This window comes from Bombina bombina, chromosome 3, assembly GCF_027579735.1.
Source record: "Bombina bombina isolate aBomBom1 chromosome 3, aBomBom1.pri, whole genome shotgun sequence".
In the NCBI taxonomy this organism is placed as follows: Eukaryota; Metazoa; Chordata; class Amphibia; order Anura; family Bombinatoridae; genus Bombina; species Bombina bombina.
This window is the reverse complement of record NC_069501.1, coordinates 305871790-305893051: the sequence shown is the minus strand read 5'-3', so window position 1 is coordinate 305893051 and position 21262 is coordinate 305871790. Positions and strand designations below refer to the sequence as shown.

Here is a 21262-nt window from a genome sequence, read left to right as displayed (position 1 = left end):
ACAGGGACCAGATACTGACACAGCAGAAGGGGGCTACTCTTGTATGATAGTGATACTTACTGCAGGCAAAAAATCCCCAAAAAAGAGGGGGTGCCAAAACACTAAGGGAAAAAAATACAATAATATCAGGACCAATTATGTAAAGTCTGCTCAGGCCGCTCCACTTATAATCGTCAAGGCCACAATAATCAATTCTAGAAAACATGGAATACTTGTCTTTTTTTTCCAAGTGTTTTATTTTGGCTGACACATGATAACAAATCCCCTATAACATGGTGGAGCTGTGAAATCCAGAGTACGGTCAGCTGGGGACTGTGGGTGTCTGCTCTATCTGCGCCATTTCATCCTTGGTGCCAACATACTTGTGAGTTCACAGTATTTGTGCAGTCATATTTATCTGTATTAATACAAGATTACGCCATGTGATGCCCCTTTGTACTTTGTTTTCTAGAATTGATGAAGTTTTGGAGACCTGAGTGTGGTTATCTGGGGACTGTGAGTGCCAGCCTGTCTTATTAGCCCCTTTGGTGACATCACACTTGTGAGTTGATACTATTATTGTATCTACATTCACTTGTAACAATACAAGATTACACTATGTGGTGCCCCTTTGCGTTCCATATTTATAAAATGGTGCCAGTATCCGGATTCCTTTTAAAGTTAATCTGACAAGTCCACTTGTCCTGTAGATCATCCTGTGGTGGTGTTCATCAGATAGTAATTCTTGGGCAAGATTCTCTACCCAAATATTGCCTGTGGTATATTTTTTTTTCTTTTTGTACTCGTAGCACTGCATGATAAATGTATCCTTCTGTAGCAAATTGTATTTTGTTTATAATCGTGCTGTATTCTCCCTTTACAAAGATGATACTATAAGAGAAGTCGGAGCTGCCGAGGGAATGGTTTAATGATAAGGGTGGGGGGGCGGTATTTGGGCAGTTCAAGGTTTCACATAAGGTACACCAGAATATATTTGGGTATAGAGGAAAGAGTCCTTTTCAATACTTTAACTACATTACAAAATATTTTTGCAAAATCTGTATGTGAGTTTTTATCTCCTGATAGAGCTACCCTACAATAAAACAAAAATTAACATGTTTAAAGTGATGGTAAACTTCCCATATGTATAAACAAATCTAGAATGTTACCAATATTTTAGATAGAGTTTAATTTGTCATATTTTTTAACTGTTCTCCAATCAGCACCCTAATCACACAAAAAAAAAATGTGTAAGTACCATATGGCTAGAGCCCTGATTGGAGAACAGTTCAAACTGTTAGCTCACAAAAAAAATACTTTTGAAGTGGGCAGCCAAAGTGCTTGGGTTATTTGATTTTTAGTAATACATTAAAAAGTAAGTTATAGCTGATTAATTAAACTGCATCTAAAATATCCTTAAGGTTTTGGATCTGTTTATACAAAGGGGAAAGTTTACCATCACTTTAAGTGACAGATTCCCTCTAATTAGTTTTGCATTTCTAACTGAGAAGATTTATTTATTTATAGCATATGTTTCTGGTTATGGGTGAATACTCATCTGCATCTGTTTATATATCAATCTTTTACTGTAGAAGTCTTTAACAGATTGCGTTTTCTTACCTGTTTTTTAAGCCTTAGTAATACCTTTTAACATTGTATTTTCTTGTTAGGCTTTTCCCTTGGATATTGGGGGGGGTATATTTATCATAATGCGAGCGGACATGATACGATGTAGCGTATCAGGTCCGCTGCACATTGATAAATGCCGACAGCATACGTTCTCGGCATTTATCGTTGCACCAGCAGTTCTTGTGAACTGCTGGTGCAATGCCGCCCCCTGCAGATTTGCGGCCAATTGAATACAATCGGGTTGATTTTTGTCCGCGGTCTCAGAGCAGGCGGACAAGTTATGGAGCAGCGGTCTTTAAACCGCTGCTTCATAACTTCTGGCTCGCCGCTGGAAACGAGGGACATCAAGCTCCATACGGAGCTTTATAAATCGGCCCCCATGTGTCTTTGAATGTGTCCTTAATTTTCTAGTGTTTTCTGCATTAATCGAGCCTTTGTATAGTCCATTTCAGTCCTTCACTCTTTCTAAATCACTGAAACATTATCTCTTCTAAATAAAAGTTACCTTTTCATGACTGGAAAGCCACATCAAATTATTTAAAACTTGCAGGAAGTGCATGTTGGTGTACAACTCATACTGAGGAACAGCCTAATAAGTAAAAGTCCCACAGCATTTTTGTTTTGTAACAATGACACAGTCCACACGTGTAACAAGGGGATGTAGCATACGATTTTCTGTTTGAATAAAAAGTTTAATACATTTCCAAATATTAATGAAAAAAAGTTAATGCCCCTTTAACTTTTACTTAAAGCTGCTACATTTTTATTTAAAGTGATGGTAAACTCTCCCCTTTTTAAAATCAGATCCAGAATGTTAGCGATATTTTAGATGGAGTTTCATTTATCAGTTGTAATGAAGATGCGCTATAAGTTACTTTTTAATATAGTTATGAAATTCAAATACCCTGCGCTTCCCTACCCACTTCAAAAGTCAGTTTTTCTGTGAGCTAACAGTCTGAATTGATCTCCAATCAGATCTCTAGCTACAACAAAAGTGCCATATGGGGAGAGCGCTGATTAGAGAACAATTCAAACTTAACTCATAGGGCTCCATTTATTATTCATTCTTGAAATACGACTTTCAGTTCTCCTATCAGTTCTCCGCAGCTTGCCTTTGGAGAGGCGCAAATGTGCTCCCATATTTAGCATAAAAACGGTAGTATTTTAATGCCAGTTTCCAAAGGCGAGATGCGGCGGATTAATGATAAATCTCTCCATTAGTATTATATATGCGCCTTATTTATCATTACAAATACTCCCAAATAGACTTGATTTTTGTATAGAACCTAACTTGAGAACTTTCATGGTCGTATTTGTAGGAGAATTTTAGGTTCTCCTAAGGCCCAAAATAATGATAAATCTCAATTTCGGAAAACATGTGCGCCTAGGTGAGAAAGAATGGGAGAATTTTGCAATCCTATTTGCTTATTTTTAGCCGTTTTTTCTTTGATAAATAGGAGAACAATTCCAACAGCGTATTTAAAGGCATAAATGTGGGAGAATTAAAATGATAAATGGAGCCCATAGAATAATTGACTTTGAGGTGGGTGGCGGAGTGTGGGGAATTTTAATTTCATATCTTTATTAAAAAGTAAGTTATAGCGCAACTTCATTACAACTGATTAATTAAACTCCATCTAAAATATGGCTGTGAGTCCAAAAAAGGTGAAAGTGTTTGCCTAGAATTATGCACCAACCATTTTCAAATTGTGTTTGTGTGTGTGTGTGATAGCATAAATAACTAACATTGTGCCATTAAATTAACTAGATGTTAGACATCCTCAGCATTGCATTACATGTATTACAGTCTCTCACAAGGTAATAAAACATTAACAGACATTGTTATAAACATTGTTGCATGCATTACAGCCATTTAGACCTTAGAACACTTCCATACTTCCGATACTACCTAGATATGCTCTTTAGCAAAAGATACCAAGAGAACAAACTACATTTTTTAATAAAATTAAAATAAATACCGGTTTATATATATATATATATATATATTTTTAATAAATGTTATGCTATATATAAATGTTAAAATGTTGGCCTTATAAATGCTCTCATAAATTAATTGTATGCAGCATTGGGAATATCAATTGTTAACCGTTTCTTGCAATTAAGTTTTTGTTTTTTTTTTTTTTAAATATGTTAATGCTTGAGTGAAAGCTTAGGGCGCTCTATTATTTGGATGTTGGATAGCGGGGGTGCACTAAATCCGTCACATAATAGATTTCTATGGGGGCCCTGAAATACTCATGTTGGGTATCGCTCATGCAAAGCCTAAGGTTGGCTAAGCCAAAGGTCAAATAATGGAGTTCTTCACTAATATTTAAACTATTTTATTATATTGAGATATAAGTTTAAAACCCTGCACACATACATACATACATAGAGATATGTACATACACATATATACATACACATATACACATATATACGCATATATACATACACACATATTCACATATATACACATATACACATATATACATACACACATATACACATATATACATACACACATATACACATATATACATACACACATATACACATATATACATACACACATATTCACATATATACACATATACACATATATACATACACACATATACACATATATACATACACACATATATACACATATACACATATACACATATATACACATATACACATATACACATATATACATACACACATATACACATATATACATACACACATATACACATATATACATACACACATATACACATACAGTGGGGAAAAAAAGTATTTAGTCAGCCACCAATTGTGCAAGTTCTCCCACTTAAGAAGATGAGAAAGGCCTGTAATTTTCATCATAGGTATACCTCAACTATGAGAGACAAAATGTGGAAACAAATCCAGACAATCACATTTTCTGAATTGGAAAGAATTTATTTGCAAATTATGGTGGAAAATAAGTATTTGGTCAATATCAAAAGTTCATCTCAATACTTTGTTATATATCCTTTGTTGGCAATGACAGAGGTCAAACGTTTTCACAAGGTTGTCACACACTGCTGCTGGTATGTTGGCCCATTCCTGCATACAGATCTCCTCTAGAGCAGTGATGTTTTGGGGCTGTTGCTGGGCAACACAGACTTTCAACTCCCTCCAAAGGTTTTCTATGGGGTTGAGATCTGGAGACTGGCTAGGCCACTCCAGGACCTTGAAATGCTTCTTACGAAGCCACTCCTTCGTTGCCCGGGCGGTGTGTTTGGGATCATTGTCATGCTGAAAGACCCAGCCATATTTCATCTTCAATGCCCTTGCTGATGGAAGGAGGTTTGCACTCAAAATCTCATGATACATGGCCCCATTCATTCTTTCATATACACGGATCAGTCGTCTGTTCCCTTTGCAGAGAAACAGCCCCAAAGCATGATGTTGCCACCCCCATGCTTCACATTAGGTATGGTGTTCTCTCTCCTCCAAACACGACAAGTTGTGTTTCTACCAAACAGTTCTACTTTGGTTTCATCTGACCATATGACATTCTCCCAATCTTCTTCTGGATCATCCCAATGCTCTCTAGCATACTTCAGACGGGCCCGGACATGTACTGGCTTAAGCAGGGGGACACGTCTGGCACTGCAGGATCTGAGTCCCTGGCAGCGTAGTGTGTTACTGATGGTAGTCTCTGTTACGTTGATCCAGCTCTCTGCAGGTCATTCACTAGGCCCCCCTGTGTGGTTCTGGGATGTTTGCTCACTGTTCATGTGATCATTTTGACCCCACATTGTGAGATCTTGCGTGGAGCCCCAGATCGAGGGAGATTATCAGTGGTCTTGTATGTCTTCCATTTTCTAATTATTGCTCCCACAGTTGATTTATTCACACCAAGCTGCTTGCCTATTGCAGATTCAGTCTTCCCAGCCTGGTGCAGGTCTACAATTTTGTTTCTGGTGTCCTTCGACAGCTCTTTGGTCTTCACCATAGTGGAGTTTGGAGTGTGACTGTTTGAGGTTGTGGACAGGTGTCTTTTATACTGGTAACAAGTTCAAACAGGTGCCATTAATACAGGTAATGAGTGGAGGACAGAGGAGCCTCTTAAAGAAGAAGATACAGGTATGTGAGAGCCAGAAATCTTGCTTGTTTGTAGGTGACCAAATACTTATTTTCCACCATAATTTGCAAATAAATTCTTTCCAAATCAGACAATGTGATTGTCTGGATTTGTTTCCACATTTTGTCTCTCATAGTTGAGGTATACCTATGATGAAAATTACAGGCCTCTCTCATCTTCTTAAGTGGGATAACTTGCACAATTGGTGGCTGACTAAATACTTTTTCCCCCCACTGTATATACATACACACATATACAAATATATACATATATACATACACACATATATAGAGATATGTACATACACATATATACATACACACATATACACACATATATACATACACACATATACACATATACACATATATACATATATACATACACACATATACACACATATATATACACACATATACACACATATACACATATATACATACACACATATATACATACACACATATATACATACACACATATATTTATAAAAATAGATAACTAAATGTCTATTAAGGGGGTGCACACAAAAGCTCAAATACATCCAAACAGGCAATATATGGTGAAAATACAAGATTTCAAGTATATAAGAGATTATGGTTTATCAGTATCCTTAATATTATAGGATCTTCCCACTATAAACTATTTTTTTTTTTTTGTTTAAATGGTTTTTATTAAAGAGATTTTATGTATAAATATACAACAAAAATATAAACATTATACATTTCACATCATACAGTTTACAGACTTCTTTTGAGATACCATAGTTACTAATACCTATTCATCCAAGCAATAGCCTACAAATCGTTAAGGTAACAGTGGTTAAGCACTTGTATAACAAATAATTAAGAAAAATGGATACTAATGAATAAACAATAAAGTAAAAAAGAAAATAGCTGAGGAAAAAAAAAAAAAAAAAGCACGGAGATGACAAGGGAAGAAGGGGAGGGAGAGGAAGGGTGGTGGAATGAATACCCTGGGTAAGTGTCAGTAAGATATAAATTAGTTGTGTTGTAGCCAATGTGCCTGTAGCGTGTCCCAGTAGAACTTAATATTGAGAAAAGTATCTTGCCTATTTCTTTTAAAATAAGAGTATTCTTCTAGTGATAACAGTTCCTGTGTTCTGTCTTTCCACTCTGGGATAGTGGGAACGATAGTAGTTTTCCATATTCTCTCTATTAGGGATTTAGCCCCATTTATACAAATCTGAATCGGGGAGAGTTTCAATCTCCAAGTAACTTTGGAAATCTCATTAAATAATATTGACATATGTGATAGCTCGAACGTGAGATCAAGAATTGGTTGAAGGGCTTTTTCAAGTAAACTCCAAAAAGGGCGTAGACGTGGCACGACCAACAAATATGTGATAGGGTGCCAGTACCACCACAGTCCCTCCAGCAATAAGAGGACACCCCGGGATATATCGACTTGAGTCTAACAGGTGTTAAATTTAAATACCACCTCGAAAGAATCTTTTATAGTTCATTTCAAGAATTTGAGTAGAGGTGGAAGACCTGTATGTAAAATCAAATAATGTATGTCATTTGTCTGGGGTGAGATCAATATTTAATTCATCCTGCCATGTTTGAGTAAACCTTGGTAGTTATTTATATATACAGTCATCTAAAATACGTTGTGACAACGCTAAAGTTCCTCTTAATGAGCTGTTAGCCTTGCAATGCCTTTTGAATGGGGTAAAGGGGCGCAGGAGCATAGATCTTTGTGGAGACATGTGTATTAAGTGTTGCAATTGTGAGTATTTTAGCCAATTGTAGAATGTGCCCGCCAACATTTCAGTCAGTTCTTGTCTAGATTTAATTTTCCCACATGATAAGAAGTCAGTCAGTGGTGCCGAGTGACCCAATTCTCTATAGTGAGTTTTCCCTCAAGCGAGATGGATGGACTCAATAAAGGTTCTATACTTTGGAAAATTGGAGGCATGGGAGAATGGGCAGAGGATATTCCCTCAGTCAGTTTAATAATATTATCCCATGAGGAGAATATATGTCTATCCGGCAACCAACACAGAGGACCCACTTGGGTTGTTTTTAGGATATGAGTATCTAATGGAATCCGCACCTTATCCTGCTGATTTGTATGTAGAACTTTGGCCTAATAATAACGAAAGATATGGGGGACTCCCAATCCTCCCCTATATTTGGATCTATAAAGGATCTGTCTTGCTATTCTTGGTCTGCCCCCTCCTGATATAAATTTGCTTAGGGTAGATTGTAGTTGCTGAAGGAAGGCAGGAGGAAGGTGGATAGGGACCGTTTGAAGTAAGTAAAGAATACGGGGCAAAATCGTCATTTTAACAATTTGGATCCTACCCCACCAAGAAAAAGGTTTGGGTTGCCATGAAAGACAGTCTTTCAGAATACTTTGAAGAAGTGAAGTAAAGTTAGCCCCAAAGAGTGAGGAAATTCTTGGAGTAATATTTAATTCACAAATATTTAATTTGATTTTCGAATAGCTGGTACGGGCAAATATGAGCAAGTTCACGAAACCCCTGAGAGCTCATGTTAATGTTTAAAATGTTAGACTTCTGGTTATTGATCAGAAAATGTGATAGCTTACCAAAGTGACTGAATTCATCTATCACAGCGGGAAGGGAATTGACAGGATTGGTAATAGTCAACAAGACGTCATCGGCATATAAACTCACTTTATAATCGTTAGGGCCTATAGGGATTCCCATAATGTTCCTATGTGATCGTATGTGGGCTGCTAATGGTTCCATTGCAATTGTGAAAAGTAGAGGGGAAAGGGGGCAACCCTGACGAGTACCATTGCGAATGGGAAGATATTTAGATAAAATACCATTTACTTTCACTCTGGCACTCAAATTATTATACAGGCTAAAGATTCTATGTATCATTTTGTTACCAAACTCAAAGCCCCTCAATGTAGCTTGTAAGTATGCCCAATTAAGCCTGTCAAAAGCTTTTTCCTTGTCGATTGAGACCAAGACCATCTCCATCTTAGCAGTTGTTGCATGATCAATCAGGTGTAGAGTCCTGATCGTATTGTCTCTGGCCTCCCGACGCAGAATAAAGCCCTCCTGGTCTACATGAATAAGATGAGGTAGGTGTTTGGTAATTCTATTGTATATTATTTTGGCAAATATCTTTGCATCTGTATTAATAAATGAGATGGGACGATAATTCCCAGGATCTAGTGGGGATTTACCTGACTTATGTATAAGTGTAATATGGGCAGATACAAACTCTTGAGAAAAGATGCCACTCTCGTCTATTGAGTTAAACAATTTTTGAAGGTGTGGAGATAATATGTGCTTAAAAGTTTTATAGTAAATATTTGAAAAGCCATCAGGTCCTGGACTCTTTTGGGATGGTAGAGATTCTATGGCCTGCATTATTTCTAGAGAAGTTATAGGGTCCTCCAGAAGGATGGAGTCCTCCTCTGTGACAGTGCGGATCAGCTCCGACAGACATCGCTGAATGCGGAGAGCAATACGCTCTCCATATTCATCATTGCACCAGCAGGAGGGTGTCAATCAACCCGATCGTACTCGATCTGGTTGAATTGTGGCGATCTCTCTCGGCCTCATCAGATATATTTTCTTGAGATATTTTCCTCTGTACCTCAGGATTTCGGAAGAGAGCTTCATCTAGTCTCCAACAGTACTGTGAGAGTGGAGCTGAGGGCCAAGAAAAATCTAGGGTGGTCATAGAGGGGTCCAACCAGGGTGTTGGGGAAATTTCAGTGGAATTGACTAATTGTAAGCTGAGCTGATCATAAAGGATATAGTCTATTCTGGAAAAGACCTTTTTTGGGTGTGAATAAAATGAGTATTCCTTGGTTCGTGGATTCTGTATTCTCCATACATCTACTAGTGACTGGGTTTGTATTTTGAGGTTAATAGTCTGCAGGGCCGACACGGGGATAGCACTGCATCCGGTAGAACTGTCCATGAGGGGGGATAATGCAACATTGAAGTCTCCTGCACAAATAAGTACTCCCCTAGATAGTGTCATGAGTGTATCTAAAGCTTTTCTAAAGAACTGAGATTGACGTCTGTTAGAGGCGTAAACATTGGCAAGAGTGATATTTTGATTATATAGGAGGCCTGTAATTATGAGGAGTCTACCCTCCTCATCTTGGTGTTTAGAGGTTAGTTAGGATGGCACTCTCCTATGAAGAAGGATGCCAACTCCATTTTTTTAACGTGAATTGTGAAAAAAAAATATCCCAGGGGGTAGGTGCTGGAGGAACATCTAGGAGCCCCTTCCCGGCAGAAGTGTGTTTCCTGAATAAAAATATCGCCCCCGCGTCTGCGGAACCAATTCAAAGCAATAGACCTTTGTGTAGGCGAGTTAAGGCCCTTTACATTTTGGGATAATATTTTCAGGTTAGGTTGGGACATAGTTGGTATTTATGAAAGCGGTGAAGAGTAACTGAAAGAGTATATGAATATAGTGTAAAGCGATGTTTGCTAATGGCTTCCCACCTGTAGTGTTTATTTAAATACAGTTTTGGTCAGGAATTTACGGGACGGTAAACCTGGAATGAGGAGAGGGGAGCAGAGGGGGAAAATTGTGAAATATTTCCTAGAAGAAAAAAGTAAAACAAATAGTGTGCAAAAAACCCTAAAAAATAAATTCAAAAACATCATAATCTAAATAATAGATTATATCACAACAATATAATTGACCTAATCTATCTATGAAGGGGCACTATAAACCATTTTATACCGAAATACCTGAGAAATAGGGGTTTATCAAAGTCCTGAATGTTAAGGGATCCTCACACCACTAGGGCAAAATGCAGATCATTGAAAACCATCCACTATAAAGACATAAATGAAAAAAGAGGCACCTGATAGGGTGATAACATTTCAACACATATTACAACAATGGGGCAACTCACAATAAGGAAGGTATTGCAAGTAGTGCTTGTGTGGCAGGCTGGAGTATTGTAGTCCCCCAGACAGATTAGACTCAGGCAATCACTCCATCCACCTATAGAAAGCACAAACTGTGCAACACCACCACTCCCTCTCTGGTGCCAGAAACCAACTCTGTCTTCAACAATGCTGTATGATGCGACTCCATCACTGGCAATGGCTCCATGCCTCTTAATAAAGGACCTTTAGCTCCTCTCCAAAACTCAGTAGAGGGGACAGCAGTATCTGAAGCCGGGGACATATTCATACACACATATATTTACACACATACAAATACACGTACATATACATTCTCACATCAGGAATTAATCGCTTTATTGCAAAAAAAAAATAAAAAAAAATCGCTATAATAAATAAATCTATTAAAAGCAAACTAAATAAAGTTTAAATTATTTTGCAGTTCAGTGGCACACCCCTTAAACATGCTCTTCAGTTTTGTTTATCTTGTCGCTTTGTTGTTGCCAATTAGGAATAGGAATAATTGAGCTCCAGTACAAGAAATCACTGCTATGTAACTTGTAGACACGTCGGGGTTCTGAATTCCACAGAATATACTTCAGCCTTTCCCAGGCAGTTGAAAAACAAAATCTTTAGATTTATATTACAGGAAAAGTGAGGAAAAAAATTAATGAATGCACATTGCAAAGTTTTTTTTATTATGCATAAAAAGATTATGGGTCAGATTATGTGGATAAGAGGTTTATAGTGGGTTTTGTGCTCATCGGGTTTGTTGCTGGTATTACGGGTTGAACAACATTTGAATGTGAAATATTAATATTTTCATGTCAGTTTAGCGCTCATGAGAATATGCGATCGGGGTTGTGCTTGAGTAGGATGCTAGGTTTTTTTTCCACTTTTTTGCTCCATTGACTTCTATGGGGGAATATGTGAACATGCACACAATATTCTACATTCTTCTTTTTGTGCTTGTCGGGAGAGCGCACAAGCGAAAACAGTTTACTTTCAACTAATAATACGAGCGTAACTTGACGAGCGCAAAATGCCTACTTCTAGCGCAGTTACTACTCAAATAGAAGTGTTACATAGGGCTCCTCTTGTAATCTAGCCCTATGTGGGAAATTATAGGTAGGGTTTAATGTCCTTCAAACTTAAATAAACATATTGCAAAACTAATTCTAATGGAATATGAAACACACAACTGTATTTTCAGTTCCATTTTTATTCCCACTTTCAACTCTTTTGAAAAGTTTATATTAATTAAAGATAACGTAACATCATATCTGTATTATAACTGCACAGTAGTGCATATGTTCACACATATTCTATGGTAAATATTATAGCTGGAATGGCTGCAAATTTGACAGTCATTATAAACACTGTAAGTTGGAGGTATATTGCTTCTAATTTCACTTTAGTTTAGTACATTGATATAATGACTTTGAGACAGAGCAATGGTGCAAACCAAGTTATAGTTCTCTTAAGCTCATATGGTAAAAAAAAAGATGCCTTTTTTAGAGAGCATACACCTTACACAGATGTGATTTTCAACACCAGATTGACATAACATCTAGACCAGTTTATGGGATTATATTTATCAATTTATATTGATTTTCATAATTTTCCTGATCTTGCATAGCTAATTTAATTGCAGTATGTTTGAAATGTATAGATGCAAGTTATATGCATGTGCTAAGGACAAATAAATATTCAGTGCAGATCACTTGCACAAAGAGTTTGCTTGTAAACACATTTCACTTGTGTGACTGTAACTAATAATTTCCTTTTCTATGTGATGCATTATGAAAACTATGTAAAATGTGTCCAGATAGCTCACAAAATACCTAAATAGTATGTATATATATTTATTTATGTACTAGTTATGTATTAGAGATCATAAAGAAAATAACAAAACCTACAAAAGACTTACAGCTTATATAGATCAAGAGTTCTAAGTTCAAGTTAAATTAACCATTTGACTGCAATGTCTTGTGCGCCAACTTAAACTCTGGCAATTTTTTTTATATTTGATATACTACGTGTTGCATTATTTTCAGAATGAAACCCAGACTTGAAGTTTAAGGGGAGGGGCTTAGGTGATACCGGACAGTGATTCAGATGTGTGGATTATTTAATTTGGGTGTATGACTTGCAAGTCCGATGGCATGTCTTGGTGGCTAAGAGGTGGGGCATACAAAAGTAGTGGAGATGCCTTTTGCAATTGCTACTGCAGACTTTACCTCTGTCATAGTCACCATCCCCAGTAGTCTGCTGAATTGGGAGCTAGCTAGTGATTGGTGGCTTCACACATATGTGTCCTGTCATTGACTTACTAGATGTGTTTTGCTAGATCCCAGTAGTGCATAGATAAACACATTAAATAATTTTCTTTTTGAATTTGTATGCCTCTTTAATAATTAGTAAATAATGACACGTAATAACAAATGGTTTTCAGATACATAAGTATATTATCTCGCACAATCTACCCAGTAAAATATTCATTAACTGATCTTTTTCAGGAGCTTATGAGCAAAGAATCACCTACAAATTATAATAATCTCTCAGTAGACTAAATAGCTATTTTATCCTTTTCACTGCTGGGTATATTCACTACATATTGTTAGTATAACTCATTTCCAGAATGCTGGCTGTTCTTTTGCCTCGCTGAGAAAATTGTATTCTTGCTTGATTAGCCTATTTTGGCTACTGGAAACTGGTATCCAAGTTCCAGCTAAAAAAATAGTTGAAATTAATTCTTTATTGTTTAGATATATATTAAGACTTGCAGTTTGGGGAATTTATAATTATTTTACAGCTTTCTGGTAAACAATATTGTACCCTGCACAGCTACTACCCAACAGCTATCGTGAATTTAAAGTGACATTCTTATATAATAATAAAATGCTTAAAGGTATGCTAAACCCAAATGGAGCATGTAATTTTAAGCAACTTTATAATTTTCTCCTATTTTCTTCATTCTCTTGCTATCTTTTATGAAAACAGTATTTAAATCTTAGGAGCCAGCCCATTTTTGAGAGAATAATTATTATGTGTTTTAAAAATTATATTTGTTGTTTCAATATTGAAAAAATAAGCGTAAAGTTAATGTCCATAAAATAGTGGGCGCTGCCATATTGTAACTTAAGTTACCTTTTCTGCTGAGACCAATTAGGAATGGTTATAAATAGCTCACTAGAGTGTGCAACCAGTGACTGTGGGGAATATAGCTGTGTCTGCACTTCCGTGTTTAACATGAATTGGAAAGCCCACAATATTCAGAATTAAATTACAGGAAAGGAGAACATAATTATACTGCAAAGTTGTTTTACTACATGTATTTAAACAGTTTATATTAATATCCTGAGGTGTTTATTGTCCCTTTAATAAATTGTCATTATTAATTAAAGCTTTTAATAAATACAAGTAAAATGTGCATGTGTTATTTATTTTCACAGCATACAGGTAGAATTATGTACGGCTGTATTTTAATAATTAAAGGGACAGTAAAGTAAAAATTAAACTTTCATCACACAGACTGAGCATGCAATTTTAAATAACTTTCCAATTTACTTTTATCTACAAATTTGCTTTGTTCTTTTAGTATTCTTTGTTGAAGACTAAACCTAGGTATGTTTATAGGCTGATTTCTACGTCACTGAAGGCCACCTCTTATCTCAGTGCATTTTATTATCCTTTCACAGCGAGGCAGTGCTAGTTCATGTGTGCAATATAGACATAATTGTGCTCACTCTTATGGAGTTATTTATGAGTCAGCACTAGTTGGCTTAAATGCAAGTCTGTCAAATGAACTGAAATAAGGGGGCAGTTTGCAGATGCTAAGGTTATCACAAAGGTAAAGGGTATAGTAATATAGCAGTGTTGGTTATGCAAAACTGGGGAATAAGTATCTATCTTTTTAAACAATACAAAATCTGGAGTAGACTGTCCCTTTAAGCAATTTCTAATTCTCAGAACTTGAAATGCAGCCTGCTGGCTTCTCAAGGCTAACTCTGCAACATATATATTCCTAAATGTATGACAGTGGTTAGCCTTGCTGTCTGTGGACTAAAGCCCAGATTGGCTCCTCAATATAAGGCAACTAGTTGGTGGAGTTTGGCTTCTGAAAACAATTTCAGTAAAATTGTTTTAAAGACTGAACTAGTATGTTATTCTAGAGCAACACAACATAAATGTTTGTAATTGCAAGGCATTTACTGCCCCTTTAAAGGCTATGCTCATCAACATAGGACTCCTATAGAATAAATTAAATTTAATAATAGAAATAAACTGGAAAGATTTTAAAATTGCTCTCTTTGTATCATGAAAGTGTAATTTTTATTTTCATGTCTCTTTAAGGATAAGCAACAACTAGTCTAATATTTTACTCAAATGCTACTAAGTTTTTTGAAGTTTCAGGGACTGGTAACCATTTCCTGACTATATTTATAAGTGAATATTAGTTAAAGAATTTAGTACAATTTTTTTTAAAAAAAATCTGTCAGCCAAGAGGTTAATGCATCCTGCTTGCATTGCTGCTTCTAGACTAGTCAGAACTTTACTGTCTTTTTTTGGAAGGAAAAAAAAAAGTGGAAACCTCCAATGTAAATTCTCCAAACTGGTGAGCAGCTCCAAGCTTCCTGTATAATAAACAAATGCAAGCTTTGTTTTGCTGCATGCTCATTTGGCCCTAAGTGTGACTCAGTATTAGGCTGTGTCTGTCAGGCTTTGTATAGTTAGCAGCTCAGAGGAAGTGGGAGGATTTGGATGCTGACTTCTTGGACATTAAGACTTTAAGACTCCAGACACTTTTCACAATGGGAGATGAGGTATTTCAATGTACATTTTTGCTTTAGTAATATTAACAATGTATGATGTGGCACTGTTTAGTACATAACAGGAAATGATGCTGGTCTTTCATAAACTTTTAAAGTCTGGACCTAAAATGGTATTTTTTTTCCCATACGTAGAAGTTACATGAAGGGGGTGAGACTGTTTCATTGCTGAGCCTTACTTACTGGTGATCTGTTATAGATTTCTATGTGAAGCCTAATATGATCTTGGAACTATGTGGCAGTTCTGTTTTTTTTTTTAGTTTTAGTTTCCTTCAGTCATTAAGTCTCCAGATGTTCTTGATATTTTTCCATGAGTTTTTGTAGCAAAGAAACATAAGGATGCTAATTGTCTTTAGTTACAGCGTGTCCATTTTAAGAAACTTTCTATTTCAGTTACTGCACATGAACTATGTTGTAATTGCTTTAAATAATGATTTTGCTAAAATCTCTATGCTAGAGAAACGATACTGAAACAAGTCTGTTTTATCCATGGATTTTGCATACTCAGAGAGCACTTAGTTATATGAACGTTGTCATTTCTCTTTTCCTTTTTTAACTCATCAGAAATGCTTTCAGTGAATCCGAGGTTATTAAATAAATGTCCAGTTCAATGTTTTGCCAATTACTAACAATTTTGATCAAATGAGTTACTATATTTGTGTTAAGTAGTTCAAAACAAGTACATATTGCCAATTATACAAATGGTAAGGCAGTGAATGTATGAGTCAGAATTCTATTCATTTGACATTTCATTGTGGATGAACAGGATCCTCGAGATTTGCAGAGGAGATAAGTATAGCTTTGATTATGAGTAGGTGATAAAATGTCAGGAGGGCTATCGTCAATGATGCTAGAAAAATAACATAACAGGCAACGTTAAAGGGATGCAGTAGTGTAATGATGTGCTCTAATGTGTTAAAGTATCCTATAACTGAGATAATGTGTAGCTTACCTTTGTATTACACCTCACAAATGGATTAAACACATAGTTTAAGGAAGATTAAAGTGCAGCAATAAAATATTTTAAAGTTAGAGCATTTTAGTTATTTTTCTACTGCTTGCATATACATATGTATTTAACCCCTGCAAATGAATTACATACATATACATCTCTAAATATATATATGTGTATGTGTATATATATATATATATATATACTGTGCATATATATATATATATATATATATAATATGTCTATATATGTGTACATATGTATTTACAGACATATATACACATACATACATATGTATACATACATATATAAAATAAAGGATGTGGAGCCACTGATATAAAGATAAAAAGTCTTTTATTGCTGCAAAAACATAAAAAAATTTGGAAGCATCCCATAGTGAAAAAATGCGAAGCACCAATGCTGACGTTTCAGGCCGTAACCGTAGCATACAGTGCTGTTTAGAAGGTGTAATTTAAAACAGGTAGAGTATTACCTGATTGGGCAAAATTAATTAAGGCAAAATACGCCCTCTAAATTCACATAGTCATTAACACTCAAATGCCTGACTAAAGAGAATAATATGCCTAAGCACTACAAGCACAATATTAAATAAGCAGTTAGCACAAATAATTTTTTTAAATAGAAATAGACATAGCTGATATTGTTATACAAACACACACATATATATATATATATATATATATATATATATATATACACACATATACACATATACACATATACACATATACACATACACACATATACACATACACACATATACACATACACACATATACACATACACACATACACACATATACACATACACACATACACACATACACACATATACACATATACACATACACACATACACACATATACACATATACACATACACACATACACACATATACACATATACACATATACACATATACACATATACACATACACACATATACACATACACACATATACACATATACACATATACACATATACACATACACACATATACACATACACACCTATACACATATACACATATAGACATATACACATATACACATACACACATATACACATATACACATATACACATATACACATATACACATACACACATATACACATATACACATACACACATATACACATATACACATATACACATATACACACGGTGTAGGGGGGCAGGATAGGGGTTAATACATTTAATATAGGTTGCGGCGGGTTCAGGGAGCGGCGGTTTAGGGGTTAATACATTTATTATAGTTGCGGTGGGCTCCGGGAGCGGCAGTTTAGGGGGTAATAACTTTATGTAGTTGCGGCGGTGTAGGGGGGGTCAGATTAGCGGTGTTTAGACTCGGGGTACATGTTAGGGTGTTAGGTGTAGACAGCTCCCATAGGAATGAATGGGATGTCTGGCAGCAGCAAACTTGTACTTTCGCTATGGTCAGACTCCCATTGATTCCTATGGGATCCGCCGCCTCCAGGCTGGCGCTTTGAAAACCAGGTACGCTGGGCCGTAAAAGTGCCGAGCGTACCTGCTAGTTTTTTGATAACTAGCAAAAGTAGTCAGATTGTGCCGCACTTGTGTGCGGAACATCTGGAGTGACGTAAGAATCGATCTGTGTCGGACTGAGTCCGGCGGATCGAAGTTTACGTCACAAAATTCTACTTTTGCCGGTCTCGAGCCTTTGATAACTAAGGCGAATCAGCCTCGCCACAAATACGCTGCGGAATACGCAGCGTATTTGAGGTTGACGGCTTGATAACTAGGCCCCATAGTGTGCTACAGTACAATGTGTCACAGTAAAAATGTATCAGATAGTGTGCTACAGTGCAATGTGTCACAGTAAAAATGTATCAGATATAGTGTGCTACAGTGCAATGTGTCACAGTAAAATGTATCAGATATATTGTGCTACAGTGCAATGTGTCATAGTAAAAATGTATCAGATATAGGGGGGTAGTTATCAAGCCGTCTACTTTTCTGGCTTCGCCGGCCCAATACGCCCGCCTACCTTCGCCGCCGCGGACCTTGAATACGTTCGCCTAAGTTATCAAATAAAGCTGTCAAAAAGCCGCGGGGCGATGAGCAGCGGACTGTGACAGTTATCACTCATCCGATCTCGCTGCCCTTCGGCTTTTTCCCAGCTTTATTGCTAGCCTGTCACTAAGCACTCACACTAAACTGCACTGTTCTACCCCCTATACCGGCGCCCCCGGAGCCCCCCGCAACTAAATAAAGTTACTAACCCCTAAACCGCCGCTCCTAGACCCCGCCGCAACTCTTATAAATGTATTAACCCCTAAACCGCCGCTCCTAGACCCTGCCGCAACTCTTATAAATGTATTAACCCCTAAACCGCCGCTCCCGGACACCGCTGCCACCTACAGTATACCTAGTAACCCCTATCCTGCCCCCCCTACACCGTCGCCCTCTATTATAAAATTATAAACCCCTATCCTGCTGATCCCGCACCTCTCCGCAAGTAAATAAATAGTTTAACCCCTAAACCGCCGCTCCATGAACCCGCCGCAACCTATATTAAACCTATTAACCCCTATCCTGCCCCCCCTACACCGTCGCCACCTATAATACATTTATTAACCCCTATCCTGCCCCCCACTACGCCGCCGCCACTGTAATAAAATTATTAACCCCTAAACCTAAGTCTAACCCTAACCCTAACGCCCCCCTAACTTAAATATTAATTAAATAAATCTAAATAAATTAACTCTTATTAACTAAATGAATCCTATTTAAAACTAAATACTTACCTTTAAAATAAACCCTAATATAGCTACAATATAAATAAGAATTATATTCTAGCTATCTTAGGATTTATATTTATTTGACAGGTAACTTTCAATTTATTTTAACCATGTACAATAACTATTAAATAGTTATTAACTATTTAATAGCTTACCTAGCTAAAATAAAGAGAAATGTACCTGTGAAATAAATCCTAACCTAAGTTACAATTACACCTAACACTACACTATACTTTAATAAATTATTACTATTTAAAAATAAATACTTACCTGTAAAATAAACCCTAAGATAGCTACAATATAATTAATAATTATATTATAGCTATCTTAGGATTTATATTTATTTTACAGGTAACTTTGTATTTATTTTAGCTAGTTAGAATAGTTATTAAATAGTTATTAACTATTTAATAACTACCTAGCTAAAAGAAATACAAAATTACCTGTAAAATAAATCCTAACCTAAGTTACAATTAAACCTAATACTACACTATCATTAAATTAACTAAATAAACTACCTACAAATAACTACAATTAAATACAATTACATAAACTAACTAAAGTACAAAAAATAAAAAAAGCTAAGTTACAAAAAATAAAAAATTAAGTTACAAACATGTTAAAAATATTACAACAATTTTAAGCTACTTACACCTAATCTAAGCCCCCTAATAAAATAACAAACCCCCCAAAATAAGAAAAATCCCTACCCTATTCTAAATTAAATAAATTTCAAAGCTCTTTTACCTTACCAGCCCTTAAAAGGGCCATTTGTGGGGGCATGCCCCAAAAAGTTCAGCTATTTTGCCTGTAAAAGAAAAATACAACCCCCCCAACATTAAAACCCACCACCCACATACCCCTAATCTAACCCAAACCCCCCTTACCAAAACCTAACACTAATCCCCTGAAGATCATCCTACCTTGAGTCGTCTTCACTCAGCCGAGCCACCGATGGAACTGAAGAGGACATCCGGAGCGGAAGAAGTTAATCCTCCAAGCGGCGCTGAAGAAATCTTCCATCCGATGAAGTCATCATCCAGGCGGCGCTGAAGAAGTCTTTGATCCGGCCGATGTCATCTTCCAAGAGGCGCTGAAGATGTCTTCTATCCGGGCGAAGTCATCTTCCAAGCCGGGTCTTGAATCTTCCTTCCGCCGACGCGGAACCACCTTCTTCACCGACGGACTACGACGAATGACGGCTCCTTTAAGGGACGTCATCCAAGATGGCGTCCCCTCAATTCCGATTGGCTGATAGGATTCTATCAGCCAATCGGAATTAAGGTAGGAAAAATCTGATTGGCTGATGGAATCAGCCAATCAGATTGAGCTCGCATTCTATTGGCTGTTCCGATCAGCCAATAGAATGCGAGCTCAATCTGATTGGCTGATTGGATCAGCCAATCGGATTGAACTTGAATCTGATTGGCTGACGACTCAAGGTAGGATGATCTTCAGGGGATTAGTGTTAGGTTTTTGTAAGGGGGGTTTGGGTTAGATTAGGGGTATGTGGGTGGTGGGTTTTAATGTTGGGGGGGTTGTATTTTTCTTTTACAGGCAAAAGAGCTGAACTTTTTGGGGCATGCCCCCACAAATGGCCCTTTTAAGGGCTGGTAAGGTAAAAGAGCTTTGAAATTTATTTAATTTAGAATAGGGTAGGGATTTTTCTTATTTTGGGGGGTTTGTTATTTTATTAGGGGGCTTAGATTAGGTGTAAGTAGCTTAAAATTGTTGTAATATTTTTAACGTGTTTGTAACTTATTTTTTTATTTTTTGTAACTTAGCTTTTTTTATTTTTTGTACTTTAGTTAGTTTATTTAATTGTAGTTATTTGTAGGTAGTTTATTTAGTTAATTTAATGATAGTGTAGTATTAGGTTTAATTGTAACTTAGGTTAGGATTTATTTTACAGGTAATTTTGTATTTCTTTTAGCTAGGTAGTTATTAAATAGTTAATAACTATTTAATAACTATTGTACCTAGTTAAAATAAATACAAAGTTACCTGTAAAATAAATATAAATCCTAAGATAGCTATAATATAATTATTAATTATATTGTAGCTATATTAGGGTTTATTTTAAAGGTAAGTATTTAGTT

The 21262-nt window shown here is 36.3% G+C and overlaps 1 protein-coding gene across 3 annotated transcripts in view; it reads left to right on the top strand.

Annotated features, from left to right (window-relative positions):
• SH3KBP1 (SH3 domain containing kinase binding protein 1) overlaps positions 1–21262 on the top strand; it is a 950191-nt gene that overhangs the window by 627594 nt on the left and 301335 nt on the right. The window contains exon 1 of one of the 3 annotated variants that reach the window (XM_053706398.1): positions 15392–15418. The exons of the other annotated variants lie outside the window; for them this stretch is intronic. Coding sequence (XP_053562373.1) covers positions 15407–15418 — 12 coding nt within the window. The 5' untranslated portion in view covers positions 15392–15406. Of the gene's footprint in view, positions 1–15391; positions 15419–21262 lie in introns of those variants that run through there. 3 annotated transcript variants of the gene reach the window in all.